This window comes from Fundulus heteroclitus, chromosome 22 (genome assembly GCF_011125445.2).
Source record: "Fundulus heteroclitus isolate FHET01 chromosome 22, MU-UCD_Fhet_4.1, whole genome shotgun sequence".
Taxonomy (NCBI): domain Eukaryota; kingdom Metazoa; phylum Chordata; class Actinopteri; order Cyprinodontiformes; family Fundulidae; genus Fundulus; species Fundulus heteroclitus.
In genome coordinates, this window is record NC_046382.1 from 41675578 (window position 1) to 41694653 (window position 19076).

The 19076-nt window shown below is 41.5% G+C and overlaps 1 protein-coding gene across 1 annotated transcript; it reads left to right on the forward strand.

Moving 5' to 3' along the window:
* Window positions 1-4620: 4620 nt before the first annotated feature.
* On the forward strand, window positions 4621-6825 carry LOC110367812. The gene is made up of 4 exons (XM_036126095.1): window positions 4621-4803; window positions 5113-5239; window positions 5542-5766; window positions 6619-6825. The coding sequence occupies exons 1-4, from the start codon at window positions 4751-4753 to the stop codon at window positions 6823-6825; spliced, it is 612 nt and encodes a 203-aa protein (XP_035981988.1). The 5' UTR covers window positions 4621-4750.
* The last annotated feature ends 12251 nt before the right edge of the window (window positions 6826-19076 follow it).

Here is a 19076-nt window from a genome sequence, read left to right on the forward strand (position 1 = left end):
TATAGGTGTAATATTTATTATTTTAATCATGAAATATATCTATCCATGAAATTAGAAATTCAAAATAAATTATTAACTATCTATTTAAGCATTTTTAACCATTTTCTATTTATTTAAACTAAAAGTCCACTTTGGCCGCTACACATCTCATTCTACAAGAGGCCCAATGTTGAATGGGCACGTCCTCTGGAGTGCAGGCTTGAGGGTGAAATCTGTTTCAACTACGCATAGATTTTATGCAGTATTTTTATTAAGTCAATTATTTTTTGGACCTTACAGGGGATATGGCTATTGGACAAGGAGTAGTGTGCTTTTTCTTATGAACGTGCATAGAGAAGAATGTCCGGTTTTTGCATCGATTTTGGTGGATAACACCTGTCGGTGTTTTTTCTGTTTTTGTTTTTTAAAATCTAGCCTATCATGTAGGTTAATACCACAGTCATTACCTTCTTTAAACCGCACATAGACCCAGGAACACTCTGTCTCCAAGCTCTGCCTCCTTAAGAGTTCAGAGAACACAAGTTCTTATTTCTTTTTAAACATTTGCAGTTTTGGGAAAAGGTTGGTTGCATAAACAGTTGAGTTTGAATTTGTGTTCTTTATCTAAAAATAGGTCATTAAGCAACATATTACAATGGCCTGTGCTGCACTTAAAATATATGTTTTGAATTTTTAATAATTATCAATATCAATCAATATGATTTCTGTGTCATCAATATGCTTTTTTCTATATCACCCAGCCATAGTTTTTCCAATTTTTATCACAACCTTTAATATTTGGTGGTAACTTACCTCTCTTCATTTTTCACACAGCAAACTCACGTTTGCTGTGTGTGTTTGCACATTTCCCTAGTTTTTGAGGGAGAACCAGGCCACTTAGTCCCATCAGCATCTCAGTTTCTTGTGGAGAGTGATATGTTCCTCATGGTGGGAAGAATGGTCAGACACTTATTTCTGCATGGAGGACCATGCCTTTCTGGACTTAGCCCAGCTGTTGTGCATGTCTTACTTGGCGGAAGTCCTGAAACGGCCACAGTTACACTTGAGGACTGTCCAGACCTCGACCTCAGAGGGACAATCGGGCTGGTATGTTTTCATTAATGTTTAAATTGTTTAATATTATTTATTTATATTATTATTTATACATTGGCCTTAATGAGTCAGACATTTGCATGTGGATAACCAACACTAATCCTTAGATTGTTCTCAAGTAAATCATATGTCATTAAGATATGTTTAAGGCTTTAAGTTGTCCTTTTTTACACCACTTTTTTATATGTATAAGTAACTTTGGAATTTCCACTTTTGTCTGAACTGCTGATTTCAAATTTTAAAGCTTTAAGGGCAATCCCAGCTTTCGGATGCAGAACGAACACGTGTGCAGGATTTGGCTTATGATTAGGACCTCCCTTCCTTTACTGAGAACAACAGAAGATAGCTGTTTGAAAAATTATTATACCACTCAGTGAGTGAGTGAAATACAATTTAAGTTGATTGTTTCTGTGTCAGTGTTTAATTATCATTTCTTTTGTTATCAGGTCATTGGAAAGGTGATGAGGCAAATTAAGGGGCCTCAAAGAAACTCCTATGTGGACATTGCTGACCCAGCGACCAGATTCGGTGCCCTTAGTCTTTCCAAAACAAGTTGGCACATTGAGTCCGAAGCTAAATTTGTCCCCCCTCAAACTCTTTTAACTAGCTCTTTCTCAGACCTAGTGTGGCTTGCACCTCCATCCAAATAAATGCTGTAAGCACTTAACTAAGCCTAACTTTTGTGAGCGTCAGACAGTGTCCCTGCAGAGGACACAGTGTCTAGCAGAGAATCATAGTTCCCTTCATTGCTTTCTGTGATCTTTGAATGCTGTTTGGTAGCTAAACAAAACCTGCCCACAATAGCAGCAAACAGGCTTGAATTGGAGGTAACCGGACTTCTAACAGTTTGTTAGAACTGAGCAAATGTGTGGTTGCCTCCGATTTAAGCCTCTTTGCTGTTGCAAAGACCTGGATAACTGAGAATTTACACATGCATCTTGCCCACAATGTACCTCACAACCCGAAATCTGCATCTCTTATTGCGGCCATTCCATATATTTTATATTTCTACTTACTCTTTACGAACTGTTTGATGGAAATTTTGTAGGTTTTTTAACACGCCCTGTCACAGAACTAAAGCAAGATAACCCTGAGGCAAACAGGGCTTGACCTAAGTAGCATAAAATGCGTAGTTTAAAAAAATATATCTTCATGGGGATCCAAGGGTACACGAGGAGCACAGGAACATGGAAGATTTTGCAAACAGGGCCATTAAAACCAAAAACAATCAGAGAAAAAAACCCTGCAGATATGAAATAAAGTACTAGGGACTAAGAAAACATGCAGCTGGTATATTGTCAAAATAAGTTGTGGCCAAATAATTACTGTTGAAAAAAATGCATATCTTAAAATAAGTGACACATAGCTTTGTATGTTTTCATTTTCATTGCCAGGTTATGTTGTGCATTAAGGTGTGTTCACACTGAGCGCAAAGGTGTCAGGTTGAGCGACAGATTTACATGATATCCCTTTGAACAGGTGCGACACGGGAGCTAGGAGACACTTCGCAAGTTAAGCAAGGCCACAGAGGCAATTCTAGCAATGCAAAACTTCCTATTTTTGCAGTCAAAGTTAAGCTAGAGCGACACGAAACCTGCAGAGGATGCAAAGCGACAGTAGTTGGATTTTTTTTATTTTTTAGAACTTTATTTATTAAACATTATATGAAACGCCATATGCAATGTGAAACCTTCGGTTTATTCAAAAGTGTCACAGAGTTCAAAAATTGATAAAAAAAAAGGAGTATTTTAAAACAAAATAAATTGTTTCACAATATCAAATAAAGCGCAAAGGTAGCAGCTTTAATCTGGTTGCTTTAAAATAGAGGAATCAGGATTTGCACATTTATTTCACCTATAGGAGTAGCGGGGGACACAGTCAGTACACACCACGTAGGCTGTTAGATGCTCTCTCAGTCTCCCGTGCAAAAGCTTCCTGAGTTGTTTTTTTTGCCATAATATAAATTAAGAAAATACTTCTGTAAATAAAATGTACACACCAAAATAATGTGTGCCCTTATAACATGTGAAATATTGAGTAAAAGCTAACAAAACAGTCAAAATATTACACACTGTAAGTGCATAACACAAGAATAACCACTGCAAAAAATAAATAAATTGTACTTCACTTAAACTATGCAGCCCTTTAGTAAAGAAAATTCTTAACAGAATTCAAATGAACAATTTTACACCATAACACACGTATAGGAGTAGCGGGGGACACAGTTGGCTGTTAGATGGTCTCTCAGTCTCCTGCAGCGAATCATAAAATATGCAAATGAGGGATACATCTCCGTCAAATTTAACAAAATAAACGGCGGTTTTCACCAGCCAAAACAAGCATAAAGATACTCACCCATGCGTTAGCAATGATATGGTTACTTTGTTATTAGAGTAATTAGAGTCCCCCCACTGAGCTATAGACCAGTTCATTGTTATTGTTTTGATGCGGGTTTTTCGCGCATTCGCGCCGGACTGGTAGGCAAAAGGCGAACACAATGGCGGACGCAAACAGAGAATCCGACGAGTTCTCCACGTATTTTTCTTCTTTAGATAATGTATCACAAGATCGTTTTAAGAGTAGGTTGATGGTTGATGGTATCAGATTGCCAGATCCACACAGCAAAAGCCTGAAGGGACGTAGCGAGTCTGAAATGCTGGCCAAGTGTTCCTTACCGCGACATACAGCTGCCTTATAAACACGGCAGGCCAGTACAGACGAGAGAGCATGAAAGCCCCTGAAACCACTGGACGGCTACAATTATTTTATATCTGGACATAGGCTCCAGCAACCCCCGCAACGCCATGAGGGATTAAGCGGGTCAGAAAATGGATGGATGTTCAGACATGTTTGTGTAACATACGAACGCGGAGTCAGAGAGGAAGACCCGCCCGGTAGGTTAAAAAAAATTGTTCACTACGGATTATTTTGGTGTTTTTGTCTTGTTAAAATTGGTGGGGGTGTCGGCGACATTGCAGCGTAAACACAGAAGTACTAGCGCCCGTGAACGGGGGCGTAATGGAGCAGCAGCAGCAGCTGCTGCAGCAGCCGCTTCTCCGGCCCCGTGTAGCGATCGCCACGTAGGAATGCCTCTCTGTGCAACCGGGAGCACAAGTCGTAGGCGTTGTTTAGATTCCAAAAATAAACAAACTAAAAGTACGCTCTAAATCAACCGTTTTGTCATGTAGTAGAGGGTAGTTCATTGTTATTGTTTTGATGCGGGTTTTTCGCGCATGCGCGCCGGACTGGTAGGCAGAAAGCGAGCATAATGGCGGACATAAGCAATGGACACGGAGTTCTCAGTGTATTTTTCTTCTTTAGATAACGTATCACAAGATCGTTATAAGAGTAAGTTGATGGTATCAGATTGCCAGATCCATATAGCAAAAGCCTGCAGGGATGGAGCGAGTCTGTAAAATGCTGGCCAAGTGTTCCTTACGGCAACATTTACAACTACCTTATCGACATGCCAGGCCAGTACACACGAGAGAGCATGAAAGCCTTGAAATCACTGGACGGCTACAATTATTTCATCTCGGGACATGTTCAGACATGTTTGTGTAACCTGCTGGAGAAGGACACGACTGTGTGCTTTGTGAAAGCAAAGGTATCCCCGTCCCATCGGGCCAACGACAAGCCACATGAGCCATGGGTGTGCATGAACAAGAAGCAGGGATACGTTGTCGCTGCACATTGCACATGTAAAGCTGGGTAAGTCGCCGAACAAAACATGTTTCCACATATTTATTCTATCAATATTTTCCCCCTACAATGTTTAAATGTGTTAACATGTAACTAAACATATATGATTTGGATGAAAAAAAAATATCTTAGTTGGTGTTTACTTCCCTTTATTTGATATTGTCTTTTTTTGACCGGTTAAAGGCCAAATTTCCAACTTAATTAGGCAAAGTGAATGTTTGTACATGTAACAGAATTTATTTACTCCATTTTATTAACCGTGGAATCTGTTCCATTTTGGCTTGGCTTTGCTTACATGTATGTTGATTTTCTTTCCAGTTTGGGAGAGGCATGCAGTCACATTGCTGCTCTCTTGTTCAAAGTTGAAGCAGTGGACAGATTCGGCCTCAACCAGGAAACGAAGACAAGCGTTGCCTGCGCCTGGAACAAGTCTTACCCAAAAAAGGTATTGCAAACTTACTCATGCAAATGTTGCAATTACTTATTGTGTGCCAGCAGTCAGGTTTCACTGTATTAATATTGAGTGTTAATCATAAATTTCCCTTATGTACACAATCATGTAGCTTACATGTTAATTTTTTTAGCCTAATATTAGGCACATATGAACATTACCCTGGCTCAGTGGAGTATATTGTTCAATTTTGAGTGAACGGCATATACATGACAGGGTGCTGAAAATGACAATATATATTTTTATTTATTTATGGCTTGTTTCTCATAAATATGATTTTATTTGTTTCATTACAGGTCACAGCACAGCGAATTGTGGACATTGATTTCACCACCCCCAAGTATGGCAAGACCGCCAAGTGGAAGGTCAACAAACAGAGACGCGTAGAAGTGGCTGGTCTGGACGAGTCTGAACAACACAGGGCCCTTGAAGCTCTTCGAAGAATCTGTCCCACTGCTGGATGTCTTACGAAAGCGAAGTCGGACACGGACAGCGCCTCAGAAGATGAAGACCTGCCACCGGTAGGTTTAAAAAAAAACATTGTTTATAAAGGAATATTTCTGTTTACAATTTCTTTGAATCCCCAGCGAATATTAGTTACTTTTTTATTTACTTGAAAAAGAGAAATGCTGTAGTTCCGTAGTTGTAAGTTTTGGAGATTTTTTTTGACGAGATACACTGTCCAGCTTTATTTGCCGGAGCACCCATTTCTTTAAACTTGCCTCTGATTAAGGACTTGGCTAAGGTTGGGCAAAAACCTACTTTGTCAAAGCCATTTCCTGACTTATGGTGATCAACACACACCTGTTATTCTGAAGGCTATGCTCTCATGTTTTCGCATTTTGAAAAAAAAAAGAATAAGGGAAGTTGCTCTTTGCGTCATGGTATAATTATACTCCAGGGAAAGAAGGATATTACTAACGAAACATTTTTACAGTCTGATTAACTAAAATAATGCTTCAGTAGTTAAAAATGTAAAAACACACAGTTAAATGTGAGATATTTTTCCATTTATCATCAGTGCCAATATATTTAAGCGAAGGGCTTTGCTGGCACCGCTGATGACCACAGTTTCAAATTCATTCAAACAGACACCTCTCTGGTATCGACTGGAGACTAAAGCCCGGTTATTAGAACGCTGTGGCTGTGTGTCGACTCCAGACACCTGACAGTTGTAGTGAGCGCAGAGTGAGAGCTCCTTCACAGGATATGTGCATCCATCACTTAGACAGCAGAGGGATTCAAACAGCGCCTCAGCTCACCTCAGGCCTTTATCCCGGACTCTGTTCTGCTCTGGTTCGCATGTTTTCTTTACATCCATAAAACAATCTATTCTTTAGTTTTTAAAGTATTTTGCATGTAATATGTTTCAGTTGCTGAGTCGCTTCCGTGAAACCGAGGGAAAGGACTGTTCGGCAGATGATCTTAGAACCCAATGTGCTGACTTTCTGAAAGACTTCATAGTAAGTCAGCACCAGTGCGACAACCTAGAGAAAATGACAAGGACACAGAGCCACGGCCACGATAGCACACGACATCAGTACGTTGCAGGACACAACATCACGAGAAACATTGTTTAATCGGGTGATGAACCACTCCCATATTGACTTGTCGAGCGTTGAAGCAGTGGCGTTTGGCCGGAAATATGAAGACCAAGCCAAGCAGCTGTACAGCGAGTGGATGAAAGACAGGCATGAACAGTTTGGTTTGCGTGAAACGGGCCTGGTTGTTGACCAACGGTTTCCCTTGTTTGCTGCCACTCCCGATGGCATTTGATCATGTGTATGTCATGGCGATACACTCGTTGAAGTAAAATGTTCTTTCAAACATAAGGATCTGTGTGTGAAAGACATTCCTGAGGCTGACAAAACATTTTATTTAAAAAAAGACTCGCTTGTGTTAAAACAGAGCCACCGCTACTACACCCAAGTTCAATTTCAGATGTATGTTTGTAAAAAACTGTTCTGTGACTTTGTTGTGTTTACACACAGAGGTGTTCTTGTGCAAACAATAAAATATGATCACACTTTTGTACAGGAACTGGTTTCAAAATGTATGTCTTTTGCAGTAGATGAACTTGTGCCAGTCATCATCCAGCAGAAGTTTATATTACTAAAGAATATATAAATACATTAGTCATACTGGCTGGCGGTGGTCAGAGGGCCCGGTGGCGCCATTGTATGGCAGCCTCGCCTCTGTCAGTGTGCCCCAGGGCAGCTGTAGCTACTTACATAGCTCACCATCGTCAGGGTGTGAATGTGTGTGTGAATGGGTGAACGACTGACTGTAGTGTAAAGCGCTTTGGAGGTCGTCAAGACTAGTTAAAGCGCTATACAAGTACAAGCCATTTACCATTTACCATACATAAATATATGTACACAAACCACTCAATACACCCCCTAGTGGGATTTTTATAACAACTTTACCAAAAACAAAACTGTTGACAGCAGCTTGTGTCCCATATGTTTATTTTTTTAGGTGTCACTTCAACAGTTTAGGCAAAACATTTGTAATTGCACAACATATGATCAGTATAGAATCAATATGACGAGACAGTGTTAATGGCATAACATTTTTCAAAACTCCAAATCGTTTTACACGCTCAATTGCTCGTTCAACATGAATCCTCAGCTTTGATAAGCACCTGGCCTCTTCCACTTCTTTTTGGCTCCCATAGTCGTTTAGGGTTGTCGGCCTGCGCCCTTTTCATAGAAACGATCCATTTCTTTCTTCTTTCTTTGGTAGACGAAAGAACCGTACATCCGACGACTTGGAATGCCTCTGTGCGCAACCGGGAGCACAACAAGTTGTAGGCATTGTTTAGATTTCGCAAATAAACGACCTAAAAGTACGCTCTAATTCACCCATTTTTACACGTTGTTTGGCGAGAACAGTCCTTTTGCCTACCGGCGTAACCCAGAAGTAGCGCGGACTTCACGCGTTACGTCATGCGTGAACTACCCTAGACGAGAACAGTACTGTTTTTTGCCTACCCGCGGGACCCGGATGTAGCGCTGACGTCACACGTGAACTACCCTATATTATACACTGAAGTGCTGATTTTGCCGAAAAACTGAAGTCACTGGTCGCCATCTTGCTACTCCCTACTCTCACAGAATCCCATAGGATTTGGTTGCAACAACAAGCAGTTTTCTGGCTGTGTGAAAATGTTTCTTAGGTAATTCTACAGTCAGTGGATGTACTAATACTATCAATTACTTGGAAATTAGGTGCTGAGATATTTTACATGTTATTCATATTAAATATATATCGAGCTTCCAAAATTCCACGTTCTGACCTTTATCAATGAAACAGGGATCTGATTGAATAAGCTCAATGCCTGATAAGTCAAGCGATGAAGCAGCTCTGACAACGCACCACCATCCCCTGTTGGGTGTGACAGGTGAATAGTTGGTACTGCCGTGAAGGTAAGAAGCAGTCTGCGAATAATTGGAAAAGGGAGATAAATAAAAATCCAATTCAATTTAGTCTGAACGAATTTCGTCCACAAACAGGCTCGATGTGTGTCCTTTGGCCACTCAAACAATCTTCCATCTTCATGGGAACAGTGCATAGCGACACAACAACGAGGCATTTTGTAAAAAAGCTGTTATAGCAAAACAATTTTTTTCGATTTAGACAGCGCGGGTGCCGACTTCCGGGTTGCGACTCACGTTATGACATCACCGGGAAAGTACGCCTAGTGAGATAATTTTGATTCCATGGATTTTGCGAACGCAAAAAATGAGAGATGCTGGTAGGAGACCGAAAAAAAATTATCAGAAGTAATAAATAGCTATGTGGACACCATCACTGAGAAAAATCTTGCTGATCTGCCGCTTTAACGATTAATGCTTCTTAACCGGTGTAAGTCCTACCGCGAAACTGCGGTAGCTCGCCATCATGGGTTGAAATGGGGTGGAAAAAAACCTGACCCAAATAATGTCAAATTAAAACAAAAATTAGCATTTATACAGGGTAAACTGCTATCCAAAACAACTAAACATTCATAACAAAATAGCTTTATTCCATATAGTTTTTGTCATGTTTTGTTTAACGTATTTGGCCCGAATGCAGAACACAGTCTGTTACACAGGAAGCAGTTTTAAGTTGTTTATTAAATAAAACTGTGGAAAACTAACAAATGCACAGGAGGTTCTGTCACAAGGTGGTGGCGACGAGGAGAGAGGTACGAGCGGGACGCGCTCAATCTAGGAGGCAAGAGGAAATGATTAGATAAATTAAAAGGCACGGAGCGATTTATCGGAGAAACATAAGCTTACCACAGAGCACGTAAACCAGACCGGGGGGAAGTGGAGCGGACTCAGCTCTTGCCTGATGTTAATGGAGGCAGGTGACTGTGTCACCGCCGAATGCTGCTGAACGAGCTACAGGTGTGCGCACCCCGCCCATCTGTTAACTGCAGACACCTGCGGAGAGAGCAGAGAAGGCAGAACCGGCAGAAACTCCACGGCTCTGCCTGCTGAGTCCTGACAGTATTTTTCAGGAATTATTCAAATGAATTTCAAGTTAATCACATTAATGTTACAGATTTAAGTAAAGTTAGAGATCAAGTAAAGTTACAGATTCAGTAAAGTCAGATATCAAAGTAAAGTGTACTTTTAAGTTCTATCCAAGTTTAACTGACATTTAAAGACAAACTTAATTGACTGTTTAATACTGTTTCAAGTAACATTGAATTAGTTTCTTGTTTTGTTGCGCAACTCCAAAGAAATTAACCAATTCCAGAGTTGTATTGGCCATTCACAAAAATCAATGAAAAGTAACTAAAAGTATCCTTAAAGGACAAATTTACAAAAACCAAAGGCCTTTTTAATACTTTGAGGACGTATCCTCAATTCGGCCACAAAATTAACAAAAAGAGAATTATATTTTAGTCTACAAGACCGTTTTAAGCCGCCAATACATAGAGTTTAAGTGCCGTGTCACCATCGCATTTCTATTATAAAAAAAAAACAAAGGAATAAACGCCAACACAAGCAGTTAGCCACAGCGAAAGCCTGTAGCAACGGCAATGGAGGAGATCCGAGTTCACCTCTGACCCGGACCTTAAAGTGTGCTGTCAGTTTTACCCGCCAAAATAAAATAGGTGTTGATTATTTTATGCCGGTGTAGGTACCAGATCTGCTCGGGGGCCTGCGCTTCCCCATGAAGTCACTTTAGATGATTGGTTTAACGTTTGTACAATTACGCAAAACATTCTGATTGGTCCGGACACCTTACTAATGTAATTATAGCGGGATTGTAGGTTTTCTTCAAGAGTGGGGTAGCGTTTTGTAAACGAACAGTTTTTATGAAGAAATTCTCCATGGACCTTGCGCCTCCCGATGACGTCACATTATGGCAACGCCACTCAAACTACATTGAGCCCACGGTCTGCATTTGTAATGAATCAATTTTATTTAGTTAATTTAGCGGTTTCTTTTTTATTATAAGATTCAGGCTTAAAGATGAACATGGAAAAATGTGAAATCTTAGCAAAAGGAAATTTATCTGAAATATACCAAATACTACAATAACATTTTTTATCAAATTCATCACAATTTCATCTGGAATAAAAAACATGTGATCAGAAAGAACGACATAGTAATATCAGTAGAAAAAGGAGGAATAAACGTTATTGATTTTGAAGTGATGAATGTCGTCATAAGATTAAACTGGCTACAGACTTTTATTAAAAATTAAAAGATTTGATGGTTTAGTTTCCCTTCACAACTTTTTCAAAAAATTGGAGGAATGAAATATCTCCTAAGATGTAACTTTGATCCTGCAAAATTACTGATTAAATTGTCAGACTACCACCCAAAATGATGCTAAATGTTTTCATGCCTCGATTAAGTTACTGGAAAATAACCATAAATTAACAAAATAAAATTTCTTTGTAACAAATGGAGACCGCGGGCGCAATGTAGTTTGTTTGACTGGAGTTGCCATATTGTGACGTCATCGGGGAAGCGTCCGAGCAGATCTGACCACCCGAGCAGATCTGGTACCTACACCGCTTACATCAGCGGGACAGAAAAAGAAGTGGAAAAGACGGATCGGCTAAACACCGAAACTGAAACTACAGCCCCAAACATGACTAACCCAGTGAAGAGAAAGGTTGGGGATGAGCACAGATAGTTTCATAAAAAGTGGGAAGAGCAATATTTCTTTGTTGAGCACAGGGGCATCCCTACGTGTCTTATTTGCACAGAGAAAGTTGCGGTGCACAAAGAATACAATATTTAACGTCATTACACAACTAGACATGGTGAGGAGTATGCAAAATACCAGGGAGATGAGAGAGCCAGCCGGGTTGTTAATTTTAAAACATGTCTACTGAGGCAACAAGATTTCTTTAAGAAAGCAACCAAAGAGAATGATGCAGCAGTTGAAGCTAGCTACGTGGTTAGTGAGAGGATTGCTAAAACAGGAAAACCATTCACAGAAGGTGAATTGTTAAAAAGTGCATATTACAGGCTGTAAGTATTGTCTGTCCAGAAAAGAAAGGTCAGTTTAACAACATAAGCCTTTCTGCCAACACCGTGGCAGAGCGCATTTCTGACTTGTCAAGTGACATTTATCATCATCAGCAACGCGTTTCAGTGTATACTTAATTGCTCTTGAGGAGACCACAGACATCACTGGCACTGCCCAGCTCGCAATCTATGTCCGTGGTGTTGATGACAATTTTGAAGTCACAGAGGAGTTGCTCACAGTAATTCCAATGCATGGCCAGACCATTGCTCAGGAGATATTTCACCAGCTGTGTGATGCCATTGAGAATGCCGGTTTGCCGTGGAAGAGGTTTGTTGGAATAACAACCGATGGAGCGGCATCAATAACAGGGAGGAAATATGGACTGGTGGCACTTCTTAAAAAAACACTGGAAGAGGAGAGTGTGGAGGAGGCCATTGCTTTGCACTGCATTATCCATCAGCAGGCCCTTTGCAGCAAATGCCTGAAGTTTGACAATGTGATGTCTGACGTCGTGAAATGCATCAACCAAATCAGATCCAGGAGCTTAAAGCACAGAAGGTTCCATGCTTTTTTAGAGGAAATGGAGTCAGAATATGGGGATGTGCTCTACTTCACCGAGGTACGTTGGCTCAGCAGAGGAAACATATTGAAGAGATTTTTTGAGTTGAGAGTGGAAGCGAAATCCTTCATGGAGAAAGATGGGTTTGCTGTTCCCGAGCTAAGTGATCACAAATGGCTCATGGACTTAGCTTTTCTTGTTGATATTACACATGAGCTTAATGTTGAATAAGAACTTACAAGGCCAGGGGCAAGTTGTCAGTGCTGCCTATGACAACGTGAGAGCATTCTCTGCCAAACTTATGTTATGGAAAGCCCAGGTTTCTCAGACAAACCTTTGCCATTTCCCAGCATGCAAGGCACTCATGAATGCAGGCACACCATTCAGTGGTGAGAAGTATGTGGAAGTCATTTTGCTACAGGAGGAATTTGATCACAGATTTGCAGACGTCAAGATGCACAGAGCCACATTTCAAATATTTGCGGACCCCTTTTCCTTTGATGTGCAAGATGCCCCTCCTGTGCTTCAAATGGAGCTCATTGACCTGCAGTACAACTCTGAACTCAAAGCCAAGTTCAGGGAGGTGAGTGAAATAGCAGACAAACTTGGGCAATTTTTGAGAGAATTGCCACCCAGCTTCCCTGAGGTTTCCCGAAGGTTCAAGTGGACTGTGTGTCTTTTCGGGACTACATACTTGTGTGAAAAGGTCTTCTCTACCTTGAACTTAAATAAGTCTAAGTACAGGTCCAGACTTACTGATGAGCATCTTCAAGCCCTACTTAGGGTCTCAACTGCCTCCTCCCTTAAGCCAAATGTGGCTCAGCTATGCGAGAGGATGCGGCCCAGCCTCACCCAGACTCTACCTCCAGCGGCCCCCGGGTAAATTGAGTTTGAGAACCCTGTTCTAGACATTCCTAAAATTTTTGCAATGGCTGAGATGGACAAGTTCAGTTCTAGAAGACTTAAGATATTGGGGGAAAGAGCCACTCTATGGCACCCAGCAGATCCCCGCTCAAACTGAATGACAGCAGTAGATTGATTTTGTTGATCCTTTTCTCTGCTTATGAGTGTATGCAAATTGTTTATTGCATCTAAAATAAGAGGGCAAACCTCTATCTGACTGGACAAAGCATTTAAAAAACAAGCTCCTGGATGCAAATGAAATCTAGAAAGTCCAGATCCAGTGGAAGGCGTTCAAGACAATGCTCCAAGCGTGAACGCAGTCTCAAGAATATGATTTAGGAGTAACTCCTAAAACAGAACCAAAAGAAATATTATTCTAACTACTTAATAAAATATGTAGTGAGTAAACATAGCAAAAAAAACAGGTACTACAGGTATGGTCAGCTAAAATGTGGCAAACAAATAGTTAACAACACAATGGCACATTTTTATAAATACAAAAAAAAAAAAAAAAGATTTTCGTTACCAAAGCTAATATCACAAACACAGCATATCCAGGTGAATTCATTAGAATGATGCTAGCTTGTAGTGGGAAAACTTGCTAGCTTGTAGTGGGAAAACTACAAATCTGTAAATGAGCAATGCATTTAAAGCAAAGCTGCTGTTTCAAAAGCACAAACTTTAAAGATAATAAATGGCATACATACCGAAGAACTCCCCAAGTTTGCCGCCGCCATGTTGCCGCAGGCCCAAAAAATATAAAAATAAAAAGGTTGCAAAAAAAAGTTTTTTTCTTAAGAAAAACTCCTCATTCAGCTCTATTCAGCCGGGAACAAAGCTATGCCCAACTGTTGTGTCCCGTGACCAAATTAGCTAATTTCATTGGCTAGAAGCTGCTTGACTCCTTTGAGTGTAGATTGCTTTGGCTGGAGTTCACCAAAAGGTCAAGACATTTGCAACACATTTTTTGTAAGAAAATTTTTGCAGTTGAATTTTTTGCAGCCAAATTTTTTACAGACGATTTTTTTTGCAGCTGAATTCTTTGCTGGCGAATGTCTAAAAAAATTCAGTGTTTAAATTTCGGTGTCAAAAAAGGCAGATTCCAATTAGACTGTTTTTCTTCCATAGATAATCCTTTATTTACCCCACCACAATGAAATTTATAGAATTAAAGCAACAGGCAAGTGCACGCAACACAAAGAAAAGTACATAAGCATTGAAAGATGTAATTGTAATGCCTGATTTAGACTAAGGACCCAGTATTCAGCCAGACAATTAGGTAGAGATTAACAGGATTTATTCAAAGTGATGACGGGGTGGATCCGGCAGGCAAAAAACAATCCAGGCTGGGTACAGAGCAGAACATCCAAGCAAAAAACTAACAAGAACTGGGCAGAGTCAAAAAAGCAAACAGGTCAGATACAGGAGGCGCCGAACTACAGGCTGAGGGGGGCGCCTGGCTACAGGCGACTAAGGAGAGAGCCTGGCTACAGGCGACTAAGGAGAGAGCCTGACTAGAGGCGACTAAAGGGGGAGCCTGGCTAATGGCTACGGGCGGCGGCGCCTGGCTAATGGCTACGGGCGGCGGCGCCTGGCTAATGGCTACGGGCAGGGCCTGACTACAGGCTACGGGCAGGGCCTGACTACAGGCTACGGGCAGGGCCTGACTACAGGCTACGGGCAGGGCCTGACTACAGGCTACGGGCAGGGCCTGACTACAGGCTACTGGAGACAGTGCTCTAAAACTACGAGGAGCTGGCACTGGAGACAGTGCGCTAAAGCTACGAGGAGCTGGCACTGGAGACAGTGCGCTAAAGCTACGAGGAGCTGGCACTGGAGACAGTGCGCTAAAGCTACGAGGAGCTGGCACTGGAGACAGTGCGCTAAAGCTACGAGGAGCTGGCACTGGAGACAGTGCACTGAAGCTACGAGGAGCTGGCACTGGAGACAGTGCGCTGAAGCTACGAGGAGCTGGCACTGGAGACTCAGTCTTTAAGCTGCGGGGAGCAGACACTGGGGCTGAGATTGAGGGCAGGTCCTCCAGGACCCCTTCTTGGGGCTTGTGAAGAGGCAGGTCCTCCTGGACCCCCTCATGGAGCTTGAGAAGAGGCAGGTCCTCCTGGACCCCCTCATGGAGCTTGAGAAGAGGCAGGTCCTCCTGGACCCCCTTATGGAGCTTGAGAAGAGGCAGGTCCTCCTGGACCCCCTTATGGAGCTTGAGAAGAGGCAGGTCCTCCTGGACCCCCTCATGGAGCTTGAGAAGAGGCAGGTCCTCCTGGACCCCCTCATGGAGCTTGAGAAGAGGCAGGTCCTCCTGGACCCCCTCATGGAGCTCCGGTGAGTCAGAAACCCCAGGCTGAGGTGGGACATCGGCGAAGGCCAGAGGTCTTGAAACATGCACACCCACGCAGACTCGGGCCGTGGCGTGTGCAACAGGAACCTCTGTGCCCAATGCTCCGACATGCACCGTCTCCGCACAGGCAGCAGCAGTGCGCGCACCCACGCAGACTTGGGCCGTGGCGTGTGATGCAGCTGCTGGACTACTGCTGGGTGGCACAGGGGAAACCCGGCTGGGCGCTGCTAGGCGAAGTTGTGAGGCAGGGACCAGGCAGGGAATAGGCAGGGGATGAAGTCCTTCACGGAGGATGAACGGGATCTCCGCCATGTCCAGCCTCTCAGGCTTTCTGCTCAGCCTTCGAAGGAATTCCACCTGAGCAAAAACCCTCTCCCATAGAGCCTGACCCTCCTGTGGTCGGGTCATGGTGAGAAAAAAGAAAAAGAGGAGAGAAAAAAAAAAAAAAAAAAAACAACGTACTTGTCTGGCGATGGGTCCGGTTATGGCCAGAACGTACTGTAATGATTTAGACTAAGGACCCAGTATTCAGCCAGACAATTAGGTAGAGATTAACAGGATTTATTCAAAGTGATGACGGGGTGGATCCGGCAGGCAAAAAACAATCCAGGCTGGGTACAGAGCAGAACATCCAAGCAAAAAACTAACAAGAACTGGGCAGAGTCAAAAAAGCAAACAGGTCAGATACAAAAATACAGAATGCTGAAGAGCTCTTACCCAGTGGCTGGAGAACGGGTGAGTAAACATGTGCGGCATGAGAAATGGGGACAAGAGATGTGACGTTCTGGCAGGGAAGCAGCAAAAGAGACAGACTTAAAAAGGCAGGAGAACTAAGGAGAGAGGGAGAGCCAATTAAAGAGACCAGGTGGAAGTAATCAGAAGGAGAAGGAGTGGCTGAAAGACTGACAGGAATAGTGGCAGGGAACAGGACAGAACTAAACTGAAAGCTTGCAGAACCCTGACAGAATAATATAAAACAAAGACCAAAATCAAACCCAAACTATTCCATAATCCAAAAGTAAGACAGAACCTAAAATCATGACAGTAATATAAGAGGTGGATTAGAAAAAAAAATTATTATTATTCAATTGAAATAAAGTAAATCACAAAAACACCAAAATGTCAACAGTTTCATGATGCATGAAGCTTAAATATAAAAAGTATCAGTATCAATGTCGATATCAGCGATACTCACCCTATATATACTTGGTATCCAATCGATTAAAAATGCCCGGACTATGGAAAGCCAATTGAGCATTTATTCTGATATCTTGATATCAGACATGATTGTCATGTACATGTAAGCCATTTTTGTCAACTAGTTAACTAGTGAGCCATGTTTCTGTGAACTAGTTAACTAGTGACAGCCAAAAATGTGCACATGTTTACTAGTGAAGGCAGAACACCTCACTAGTTAACTAGTTGCAGTAGGTCAATGTAACTAGTAAACTAGTGAATCATAAATGGCTTACTAGCTAGCTAGGTGATGGCAGTAGTCTCACTAGTTAACTAGTTGATGCATCATTTGTCCAAACTAGTTAACTAGTGAGGTCATAAATGTATACTAGTAAACTAGTTCAAGACAAAATTCACACTAGTCAACTAGTGGCGCAGAATTCAAATTAGGAGGCGGAGAATTCTGGAAATTGAGGCTTTCTATTGGCTCCCTATGTCCAAATAGAACATGACAACCAATCACGGTGCAGACTTTCACAAAATCCCACCCACAACATTTGCATGTGGCACACAAGTTAACATGCTGGCCAAAGGTACTCTAGCTAGTAAACTAGTGGCTTCAGTGTGACACTTACATGTAAACTAGTGAAGGCAGAACTGCTCATTAGTTAACTAGTGAAGACACAAACGCCCACTAGTTAACTAGTGAGGTCTAAAAAGTGTCACTAGTTTACTAGTGTGCACCAAAACACCCACTTGTGAACTAGTCATTGCAAATTCCATTTGACTAGTTAACTAGTGAGGTGCAAAAAGTATCACTAGTTTACTAGTGTGCCCCAAAATGCCCACTAGTTAACTAGTGAAGGCCATTGCAGCCCCACTAGTTAACTAGTGAGATGCCAAAACGCTCACTTGTTAACATGTAAAGGCCAAAATGCCCACTAGTTTACTAGGGAGGGTGTTGTGGGCCTTACTAGTTAACTAGTGGCATGCATATTTTGTTCACTAGTTAACTAGTTACAACTAAAAACACAAACAAGCTGACCGTTATTGTCCACTAGTTAATTAGTTGAACAATTTAAGTCTCACTCGTTTGCATTTGTGGCAGTAAAGCAGCTCACTAATTAACTAGTGCGCACAACACATACACTAGTGACTGTTTTTGGAGCTATCTAGTTTACTAATGCAAAAGCTACTCTTACTAGTTAACTAGTGACACATTGGCCTTCACTAGTTAACTAGTAGATATGTTTGGCTTTACTAGTTTACTAGTAATGGAACAGGACATGCTCACTAGTTAACTAGTGATCATATCTGCATTATTAATGCCTTTCACTAGCTTATAGAGGGCATTTTGAGCCTTACATGTTAGCTAGTGAGGACAAAACATTGTCCATAATGAACTAGCAGGAGAAAAATGCCATTCACACTAGTAAACTAGTTGAATTTGAATAAATACACAAACGGCTGGCATTTTGTGCAACTAGTGGGACGTAACATTGTCCCACTAGTTAACTAGTGTGCAATGTCGCACTTGCAGGCAAATGAAGAAGGCGGAACAAAGATTTTGATTGGTCCATTTAGGACTCAGAAACCTAGAAAACATGTCTGACTTCGTCCAGGCTGTTCTAAGAGCAAACTTTTATAAACTAAGATCGTTTGAGCATAAAAATATGTTTTGATAACATGTCTAGTGACAAAGTTATAATGTATTGCTGTAATCTTCGTTCAGTTAATGTGTACAATATTTAGTTTTTCAGTTATTAGTCTGAAAATCTCGATAAAACTGGAGGCATTTGTATGCAACAAAACGTTTCAGTAACATGAACATTGATGATAGCTTTGCCCATGTGGCAAGACTAGGTCAAGTGGTTAAGCAGCAGGAGATCAATTGGGAGACCAGGGTTCAATTCCTTAGAAGTGCATGATGTTTTTTTCTTGATCTTTGAGCTTTTATTTACTTTTGAAACCATCTTTTGTTTTTCGGTTATTAATCAGAAAAGTGCTACTGAAATGGATGCATTTATGTATGTGGTTGCCTAGCAGCAATAAACAAAAGAACAATATAACATTGATCCCTGTGTGGATCAAGAGCTCACTTGGTAAAGCATGGGGTTTCCCTGTTATTATTAAAAAACATTTCGACAGAATATGAGATACTTTTGTGATACTTTTTTTAATCACCCTTTTATCAAGGGTTCTGATTTGTCGATGTTCAAATCACGCAAAGGAAGTGCACAGTTCTAACGCCATTTAGTGCTACAGTTACACATGTAAGACCAGCGTTAGCCTAGTCAAGTGCGGACAACACAAATTTGTTCACATTAGGCCTACCGCTTATCTACTACTGGACTTAT

Excerpts from the sequence above, each read along its gene's own strand:
- LOC110367812 (XM_036126095.1), top strand. The coding sequence starts at position 4,751 with ATGAACAAGAAGCAGGGATACGTTGTCGCTGCACATTGCACATGTAAA. Across the intron at positions 4,804-5,112 it reads CATTGCACATGTAAAGCTGG|TTTGGGAGAGGCATGCAGTC; the intron begins GTAAGTCGCCGA and ends TTTTCTTTCCAG. Across the intron at positions 5,240-5,541 it reads ACAAGTCTTACCCAAAAAAG|GTCACAGCACAGCGAATTGT; the intron begins GTATTGCAAACT and ends GTTTCATTACAG.